This window comes from Pollicipes pollicipes, unplaced genomic scaffold (genome assembly GCF_011947565.3).
Source record: "Pollicipes pollicipes isolate AB1234 unplaced genomic scaffold, Ppol_2.1 Scaffold_3216;HRSCAF=3773_pilon_pilon_pilon, whole genome shotgun sequence".
NCBI lineage: Eukaryota > Metazoa > Arthropoda > Thecostraca > Pollicipedomorpha > Pollicipedidae > Pollicipes > Pollicipes pollicipes.
Window position 1 is genome coordinate 1,024,271 of NW_023596251.1, and position 10,041 is coordinate 1,034,311.

Below are 10,041 nucleotides of genomic sequence, written 5' to 3' on the forward strand. Positions count from 1 at the left end.
GGTGTATTCTGGCTAGATCACTTTTTGTCACCGACGTTACAAACGTAACTAAGTCCATTGAAATTGGCCTGTCGGAACCGCAGTATGCCACAGACCCCAGTAGTCAAACCCTATTGCAAAACTCCCCACCATTCCGGGGATGTATGTTGGGAAAGCAGATCTCTCAAGGGACGGGGAGAAATGACGTTGTCAATGCGCACAGATGCGCAAAACCCGGTACTAGCGATCCCTTTGTTTTCATTGTCATCTTACCGCGTTAGCGCACCATTCACGGAAACCCTCCGGCTCCATGACTATGGTGCGTAAAGCGAAATGACGAAGCGACGTAAGCGTTCGCGCGGCTTCGAGCCGACAGAGGAGCATAGTCAAATTGCAGAACGTGGAGGAGCCGTTCATGAGCTGGGAACGACCCCCCCCCCTTGCCATGCGATGGCAACATCATGACCCCCAGTGTGGTCACCGCAGTGGCCAGGGGACGGCGCGAGATGACGTCGTCAGCGCGAGATGACGTCATCAGCACTTGAATGATGCCATTGCTGCGGAGTAATCGGTCTGACCAGCGCGCGAGCGCCGTCCCGCCCTGCGTCCTGCGTCCTGCGCCCGTGACAAGCCGCCAGAGCGTCTCGGGCTCGCGTGTGGCCTTCCATGGCGACTGCAACGCGACAGTTAGCTGTAACCACCGACTAGTCCCCGTGTGAGCGTGCTTAGTAAGCAGCGTGCGTGTTTGGTTCGTATGCGCGCCGACAGATGGGGTAACTATATCCGTGAGATGGTCGCTATTATGAACGGGTGCAGGAATGAGCATGATTGGTGTAAATAGACACTGTGATGTTGAAGTGGTTTGTTTTACGCTGTGCGACCGGCCAGCCTGAAAGAATGCCGAAACTTCTGGTCATAGAAACATGGGAAAGCAAGATGGACAGATGTGAGCATACGAAGACCTATTTAACTTGCATTGGGCTCGAGGTCGTTAGTGGAACAAATGTCATACCAAGGGGTCGGAAGAAGCTAAAAATTACCAAATTTGGAGTGCGTAAATAGCCGTCGTCTGAAAACGCAAAAATCTAGTGAGAACCATGCAGCCGTGCAATCAATTATGTAAATGGAGACCACGTTAGGTCGTCCCCTGCCGACCCTTCTGGGTCCCCACACCGACCGGCCTGGCTGTACCGAGTGTCGCCACGCTCGGTCCCGGCCTCCATCGCCGCCGGCGGTCCCTGCAGCGGTCGCCGGACCGGACGGACGCGGTCTGTCCGGCTGTGACGCCGCTGTCACGGCGCTGACGGGGTCACGTGTCAACTGTGACACGTCGCGTGTGACGCCCGACAGAGGCCGAGGCCACTGTGTAACGCCCGACAGAGGTCGGGCCACTGTGTGACGTCCGACAGAGGTCGGACCGCTGTGTGACGTCCGACAGAGGTCGGGCCACTGTGTGACGTCCGAGGTCGGCCATGACAGTGAGTCCTGATTGGGCTCGAGTACGTGACTTATCCGTTAAGACGCAAGCCTAGACTAACAATCAAACCTGAAACAAGAGACGCGCTGAATAGCAGTTCCAAAACAAGCTGCAACGCTTTCGTCACTTTATTCACATCAGTTTTTTCTACAATCAGGCTAAAAGAAAGGAACAGACACAGATTCTCCGCTTTAGCCTTAAGTGTAGAACTTTTAACAGTCCCAGTATAGGTACACCCATCCGGCCGGCAGGCCACACGGAGTTTGCGTTAGACTCCGACTCCGACTCTGACTCTAGGCTCCCTTGCCGCTCCCGCCTCCCAGGCCCCGGACTCGGTAGCCGCACGTCACAAGCCATCACATTGGGAGCAAACATCACGCGGCCCATAATGATGCATTGTTAAGCGTGTCTGGGGTGAAGCCAGACTTCAGATCAGTGTGGACGGAGCACCGGAGCGTGGTCTGACTGTCGCGAACCTGTGCTGGCTCTCTCCTCGCCGTTGGAGAGGGCTACGCAGGCCGGCAGTCTCCTCTGCTGACAGCACACAGGACTGCTCCGTCTGTGGCGGCGGGTAGCTCGGCCGCTGACGCCAGTCTGGTCTGGGCTAGCTCAGTCAGCACTCGCGGCGCAGCTGATCTCCCTCCTTAGCCGCGGCGCCAGCTCCCCGGACAGAGTCGGCCACAGCTGATCTCCCTCCTCGGCCGCGGCGCCAGCTCCCCGGCCAGAGTCGGCCACAGCTGATCTCCCTGCTCGGCCGCGGCGCCAGCTCCCCGGCCAGAGTCGGCCACGGCTGGCAGGCGCAGCACAGGCTGTTCTCCTTCCCGAAGCGTGCCGGCCGATCGTGGAAAATCGAGCGAGGAAGAATGAGACGGAAAAATAATCAAAGTTTCTTTGAGATTCTATGGAACCTGTTGATGGAAGCAGATCCAAGACTCCAACAACCCTATTGTGTTAATCTGCTGGACGCGTTTGGTTGTACGCTGCCGCATTACACAAACACATCCTAACCAATAGGTATTAAACCAAAGCACACACTCTTCCAAAAGAGATCACGCCAACAGCCCGCACATGGGTTGCAAGCCACTCACATGGCCAGGTACCCCTTATTGTTCGCCTCCTCACCTGTTCATGTAGCTGTTCGGTCTCCACAACCAACGCGAGGTTCTCCGAGGCCATCTCTTCGGCTGATCACAGGGAGGCGAGCCACTTCCCGCGGCTTTCCAGTCTTCTCGTCTCGTCAGTTTTGTCGTCAAACGTTCACGTTGCAGTCTTTGTCCGCGGCAGACCGGCCGTCCCACGCGCCAACGCTCCCTCAGCACACGCACGTGCACATGTACCCATGACGTACACACGCGCGCACTCGTCAGCACATGACATAACCCATTCATTCGACCACTCTGATTCATTCTCACCCATTCATTCGTCCACTCTGATTCATTCTCGGCAGGACGTGGCGACAGGAAGGGGAAGGATAACAACGACTGATGTACACAGTTAACACTTTCCTCCAAAATAGCGATAGCAACACTGCTCAGAATTAACATGCTACGGTATATGTTCGAACAAACTGGAATTACTTAGACTTAGAATTACTATACCAAGACATTTCCAGCGCCAATGCTGATTAATCATCCAACGTTTCAGCCAGAGGCGATAGAGCTACAACTCTTGGTTGTCCGTGGTGGGCTCAGCGCCACGATAGACCTGCAGCTCAGCGCCATGACGGAGCTGCAGCTCAGCGCCACGACAGAGCTACAGCTTAGCGCCACGATAGAGCTGCAGCTCAGCGCCACGATAGAGCTGCAGCTCAGCGCCACGATAGAGCTGAAGCTCAGCACCATGACAGAGCTGCAGCACGTACCTGAGTCGGTGTCTCGCTCCGGCGGCATGGGAGATGAGGATGCCGACAGATGGGTTAATTACATATCGCGAGACTGAGCCTTCAGTACAACGCGGAATGACAACTGGCAACACGCCTTATTGTGGAAGCCATTCAGAACTTATCAATCCACTGATCGATCAGCCGCAGAGAAGGCGCGTTTAAGCCCACAGAGACTTGGCCACGAGAGTCTAAGATGTCACTCGTAGGGCATCAAAGAGATCGAAGACGCTGTCAATATGGCCATCTATGTCAGGCCGGTCATCGACAGCAGCGTCATCCAGATTCAGAACCCTCTGTCAATGACATCATCTAAAGAAGCGTGGACGTCATTAGCCTCGGACCAGCTTCAGCGCGCGTGCGCGCGCCGCCAGCCGACGGCGCACGGCATGACGTCACACGACCTGCGGCCGGACCACGTGACCAACCCGCTGCACTCACGGTTACACTCGGCGATGTCGGGTGGGTCCCAGACCATGGCGTCACTCGCCGGCTCGTGCACGCACGTCACCTCCTGCCGGTGGCATCAGTACGTGACGTCAGCAGCCGACTTAGAGCGCCACCAGCTGTCGTGAATTTGAGCTCACGCATCATCGGCTTCATTAATGGCTCGCGAACCCGCTGAGGTGGATCGGTCACGTGAAGTCATGCAGGACCACCGGATCGTCGCGTTCAGGTACTGTCAACGTGCTGCGGATAGCGCTGCTACCACAGACCGGCGTACCAACAGAGAAGCACTGAACGAAGCGCTGCAAACGCACGTGATACGGCCGACGGCATCTGTCAGTCTTCTCCGATAGATGGCAGTGATTACCGCCCGGCGTCGTCAGAGAGCGGGCCGGTCCTCGGCGCACGCGTGGCCGCGCGCCTGGCGCCGCTCACCTGATTCGTGACGTTGAGGTCCCACGTGATGAAGCCCCGCGGACATTGTAGGTGACCACGTGGTCCATCTGTCGGCCCGGGTAGCCGCCGACCAGCGGCCAGTCCACAGCCATGTCGTCGGCGGGCTGCTCCGGGGGCGCGTCTTCGCAGCGACGCTCTGTCGAGGGTGGCGGCGGCGTCACTGGCTGACCGGCGGCTCCGGTTACACTCATAACGGGGTAGACGTGCGCCCACAGTCGGGTGGACAGCTGGTTCAAGCTAACGCATTGTTGGAACCTGTTTGGCTTGCTGACACCCGATGGCTTGCTGACACCCGACGAGATTGTAGAATGCTATATTGTTACGTTACCATCCTGTCATTCGTCATGTCACCAATACACGGCGATCTTTTACAGGCCGGGCAAGTCCGTTACAGCAGACGTCTCTATCTATTCACCATAAAATGGTGACTAGTCCTCATCACATTTCATTCAGTGGTGTGAACAAAGCCCGGCCGTGTCAGCTAAAGCGGACACGTTCCCGGCCAGCATGAGGACCAGAACACTGCCGCTGGAAAACTGCTTGACTAACGTCATGGGTCGCGCTCACTGTCGCAGGTCTAGTCCACCCCGCCGCAGCGGTGCTACCGGCACATCTCACCACGGCTACCGGCACATCTCACCGCTGCTAGCCGGCACATCTCACTGCTGCTCCCGGAACATCTCACCACTGCTGCTGGCATACCTTACCACTGCTACCGGCACATATCACCACTGCTACCGACACATCTCACCACTGCTACCGGCACATCTCACCGCTGCTACCGGCATATCTCACTGCTGCTACCGGCACATCTCACCATTGCTGCTGGCAATACCTTACCACTGCTACCGGCACATATCACCACTGCTACCGGCGCATCTAATCACGCCCGTCCCGAACCGACAGCCCGAGGCTGCACAAGAGCCAGCCTCCATTTCTCTCCACTCCCTCATCGCTCTACCACTGCCTCGGGCGTCCGCCGGTCCATCGGTCGGCTTCACTCACTGCGGCAGGCTGGCACGCTCTCAGGCTGCCACACCTTGGTGTCGAGCAGACACTCGACAGAGCGCTGCGCTCCGCCGCCGGGGAACTCCCAGCCCGGCGGGGCACGTGTAGTTGCTGACGATGAATGCCGTACGACAGCTGCTGGTCGGCCAGAGGCGCCGGCGGGCGGTCTGGGCAGGGCATCACTGCCGGCGCGCGGAGGGCGTCACTGCACGCCGCGGGTCGCGTCACGCAGGGGGGGGGGGGGGCGGGGCGAGGCAGGGCGGTTGGTCTGCCGAGGTCGCATCAACGGCTAGCGGGTGCGGCAGCGCCGGAACCCCGTCTGTACCAGCAGGCCAGCATCAGAAGGTTTCAAAGAGGTCGCCGGGAGAACGTGGTGTGGTTCAGGGCTGCACGCACGGATCGGGGGCATAGGGGTCTGGACCAGGCAAGACGGCCTCCATAGAGCTCGGTAGGCGAAGGTGGCATGATTCAACAGCACAATGCACACAACCTGGAAGGTCACCACGAGGCCCGGTGGTCGTGGCATCCGACGGCGCGACGCTCGGCCGCCGGGGCTCACCGATGCAGTCCTCGACGCTGGTCAGCGACCAGTTGCCGTCCAGCCTGGCAGGTGACGCTGCGCTCTGTGGCAAAACCGTCGCTGGGGAAGCCCCAGCCCACACCCGCCGTGCACCAGTAGCGCACCTGCCGCGCAGACAGTGACGTTATCACACGCGGGCACGAGCCGGCCGCGGGCGCCGGCCGATTCGTGGCGCAGACGTGCGCGCGGAACCTGGCTCCGAGATGGCGTGCGTGTGTGTTGTGCACGCCGCAGGAGTCCAGACACACAGCGCCAGTGTGAAGCAGGGTTTTGACGAAGAGGGATACAGGCTGACTATGGCGCACGCACTGCGGAATAATTCATTTTAGCAGAACGTGCCGAGATTAAGTGAAAGTCACGCAACAATGGTTGTGTGTAAACTTAAGTAATTGTGTATGAACACAGCTAATTGCGCGTGAAGGTGTGATAGTTGCATGTAGTGTATAGAGCCTTACAGGAGCACAGGCGTCGAAGGTGACCTTGACGCGCGGAGGAGTTTAGAGTGGGCGGAGCATACGCAGGAGCTGATGTTGAGCGTCACAAGGGGAGGAGTCGAAGGCGGGCGCAAGACACGCGGGAGTCGAAGGCAAGCGGAAGGCACGCAGGAGTCGACGATGCATGCGGAGAAGTCGGAACAGAACGTGACGTGCGGAAGGGTCGAAGGCGAGCGTGACGTACGGAGGAGCTGTAGGTGAGCGTGTCGTTGTCCCAGTCGGAGGAGACTGCGAGAAGCGGCGCCGGCGGCGGGCCAGCGCAGTCGAAGGGCTGGCAGGCGGGCAGCTGGGGCCGCGACCAGCTCTGCGACGCCTCGCACCGCACCGTCAGCAGCTGACTCCAGTTGGACGGGTTTGTCTGCCAGTCATCCTCCGTCTGGCGCGGCTCACCCTCGAACACGTGACCTGGTCAACGGCAGCGGACGTGTGAACACGCGACCTACAGGACGGCGGCAGGCTTTCTCCTCCATTACGTGATCTGGCGAACACCAATTGACGTGCTGCGCACCACCCGAGCACGTGACTTGACGGCCACCAGGGCCGCGTTCTCCATTACCAACAGCTGTCCACAAGTTGCAACCTATGACGTCAGCGGTAAGTGTGTCACAACTGCTGCTACGGCTTGGGCAATAGTCGCTTGTGTATGGCGTATTAACTTGCGTTGTCATCGGTAGCAACTCAAGTAGGTACTTTGCCAATGAGGAACGCGGCCCAGTGGACTGATCTCCCCTCAAGCATGTGACCTGGGCAACACCAACGGACATGTCATACGTGTGACCTGGCCACAAACAACAGCGCACCTCATCAACCGTGGCCCCGAGCGCTCAGCCCACTTCAATGCCGATTCAGTACTGACTGGCAAGTCATGTATGGTGTTGTGTTCAGTCAGCAACATACTACCTGCATCGAATCTCAGCGCTGTTTGAAGCAGCCAACATCATCTGTTGATAACATTTACCCTTCCCGCTCTTCTGTCGCCGGCTAGCCCTCCGGCCATTACGTGCCTGTGGGACACTTCGAAGGTGATCTCGGTGAGGTACTCGTGCTCCTCGTTCCAGGCCAGGATAGAGGCGTTGTAGGCCGAGTCGGACGCCACCCTGGGCAGCTCCTCCGGGCACCGGACCGCTGGGAGCAGGACCAGACGTGCCGTCGGCGCCGGCACGCGCACTTGGCTTCACAAGGGGTTCGTCTCTAAACGGAATCAATTGTTCTCCGCGGGACGTTTGGGAAGGGACAATTTTTAAATAAGAAATTGGGACAAATACTTAAATAGATTGGTGCAGCCAAAGAAATGTCGTAATCCCCAAAAAACGTTTTTGAGCCCGAAAACATTTCAAACAGTTAAGACTGACACGTTTGGGCTTTCGGCCTCAATGTTGTAGGCTAAGCTGCTGCCAAAGTGAAAATATCACCAGATCATATTTGGTCTGTCCTCTGTTAGTGCAGGTTCGAAACCTTTCAGCATATTCAGTCATGAGAGAAACCTTCGGCGAAATGGAAAATACTGAATGACTAAAAAAAAACACGCCGTCTGTCTACAGCTTGGTCTTCAAAAATAAGGGTTCATTGCCTGAAGAAAACTGATCAGTTCTGAACGAGACCATGATTCCAGCATGGCTTCTTCGTAGAACATGCCGAATGGATGTCATAACCTACTGGAAATTGCTGTGGAGTAAAAAATACAAACAAGTAAAAAACGTACAGCAACCCCGCCCTAATGGCTAACGTAACATTTGTGATGAAAATAAGCTGTCTAAGAGCTCTACGCTCTCGCGTCTCGATGAAAGTGTTGTGCGTTAATTCTTGTCCGATAGGCAGCGAGAATAGCCAAACACACCATGAAATACCCATGATTATCTCGTCCACGCAATAATCGTAGTCATGATCGTACGAAAACTGGGCAACGATGCTTAGTTCGCAATCTAGCGTGTCCATACACACAATACACACAAGCAACTACAAGTGGTTGGGACTGATACGCAAGATGCACAATACACACAAGTAGTTGCGACAAACAGGGCTGATGACGTCATACGCCAGCTCCGCCCGGCGCCCCATCGGCCGCGCGCGTCAGCTGTTTACGCTGGCAGGTGGAGTTGAGCTGCGGTGCCTCCTCCCAGGTCCAGTTGCCGCACGTGACCTGCACTTCCGGCGTGTTGTTGAAGTCAAAGTGGTATCCCTCGGGGCAGGTGTAGATGATGGATTGATGCTGCGGGTGAGGCGGCCCTTGTCACTGCGCTGCGTTCGCTCTCGGGCCAAAGCGAAGCCTCCCGCCCTCTGACACCCCCTCCCCACGCCGCCAACGCGAGGGCCACGCCCAGTCCAGTTCGCCGCGCGAGTCACCGCTACCGTTCCGCGCTGCCTTCCATTGCTGGTATGGGACGCGGCACACGTCACGACGTTTTTGTGGAGTGCCGGCGGCTGCCGCCGGCGCATTAGCGCTCTGAGGTCAGACGGCCAAGCCGGCGCTGATCGCGGTGCCGGCCGAGTGAGGCCCTCCAGCGAGACCGCCGTCGCCGACGGCCGTCCACACACTGCCGGCGCCGCGACAGCGGCCGCCGCCGTCGCCGTCGCCGCGCCAGCCGGTCTCACCTGTTGCAGGTCTGTGACGCCGTCCCAGCTGGAGGTCCAGTTGACGCGCCACCGGTCGGCCGGCATTTCGTCCTGCAGCGGCGGCCGCGGCGGCGTGTCGTAGCAGGTGACGATGGGTCTTTCGAAGTAGCAGTAGGGCAGGCAGCGCTCCAGGCGCGTGGCGTGGCCCGTGCCGTTGACCTCTGGCCGCCCAGACACGCAGCGTCAGACGACGGTCACGTGACCGCCGGCGGGCTGAGAGGCCCACGTGACCTGCGGCGCCCGTCTGCCGGCTCCAGACGACGGTCACGTGACTGCCGGCGGGCTGAGAGGCCCACGTGACCTGCGGCGCCCGTCTGCCGGCTCCAGACGACGGTCACGTGACGACGGTCTGGCCTCACCTGTGGCGCACCAGGGCTCGAAGATGTCGGCCGGGTTCAGCGACGAGCAGTTGTGGTACTCGATGCCGTCGTCGGGGTTCGTGAAGGGGAACGTGCACTGGCGGCCGCGCTCCGAGTAGCACGCTGCAACGACGTATCAGCGTGTCAGCGTGTCAGCGTGTCAGCGTGTCAACGTGTCAGCGCGCCAGCGTGTCAGCGTGTCAGCATGTCAGCATGTCAGCATGTCAGCATGTCAGCATGTCAGCGTGTCAGCGTGTCAGCGTGTCAGCGTGTCAGCGTGTCAGCGTGTCAGCATGTCAGCATGTCAGCATGTCATCGTCCTCAGCGTGTCAGCGCGCCAGCGTGTCAGCGTGTCAACGTGTCAGCGTGTCAGCATGTCAGCATGTCAGCATGTCAGCGTGTCAGCGTGTCAGCGTGTCAGCATGGCAGCATGGCAGCATGGCAGCATGTCATCGTCTCAGCGTGTCAGCGTGCCAGCGTGCCAGCGCGTCAGCGTGTCGGCGTGTCACCGTACTAGCGCGTCAGCGTGTCGGCGCGTCAGCGTGTCAGGAGGCGACGCCGTGCCGTCACAGCGCTCAGCATCCACAAGCACCGGAGTCGGGCGAGGCAAGCCAGGCGTGAGCCTGACGAGTCGTGGAGAGCGGTCGGGTGTTTCGATCATGGCAGCGGGCTGAGAGGGGTGGGAGTAGGTAGTGGTGTGGGGTTGGGGGGGGGGGAGTGGGGCGCGCCCCCGCTGAGGGTCGCTCGAG

The 10,041-nt window shown here is 58.9% G+C and overlaps 1 protein-coding gene across 1 annotated transcript in view; it reads right to left on the minus strand.

Moving 5' to 3' along the window:
* Window positions 1-5,801: 5,801 nt before the first annotated feature.
* Window positions 5,802-10,041, minus strand: part of LOC119090993 (uncharacterized) — a 6,070-nt gene continuing 1,830 nt past the window's right edge. The window contains exons 4-10 of the mRNA XM_037213717.1: window positions 9,293-9,415; window positions 8,913-9,094; window positions 8,403-8,529; window positions 7,321-7,445; window positions 7,092-7,098; window positions 6,505-6,725; window positions 5,802-5,930 (exon numbers count right to left, since the gene is read on the minus strand). Of these exons, the coding sequence (XP_037069612.1) occupies window positions 5,802-5,930; window positions 6,505-6,725; window positions 7,092-7,098; window positions 7,321-7,445; window positions 8,403-8,529; window positions 8,913-9,094; window positions 9,293-9,415 (914 nt within the window). The remainder of the gene's footprint in view (window positions 5,931-6,504; window positions 6,726-7,091; window positions 7,099-7,320; window positions 7,446-8,402; window positions 8,530-8,912; window positions 9,095-9,292; window positions 9,416-10,041) is intronic.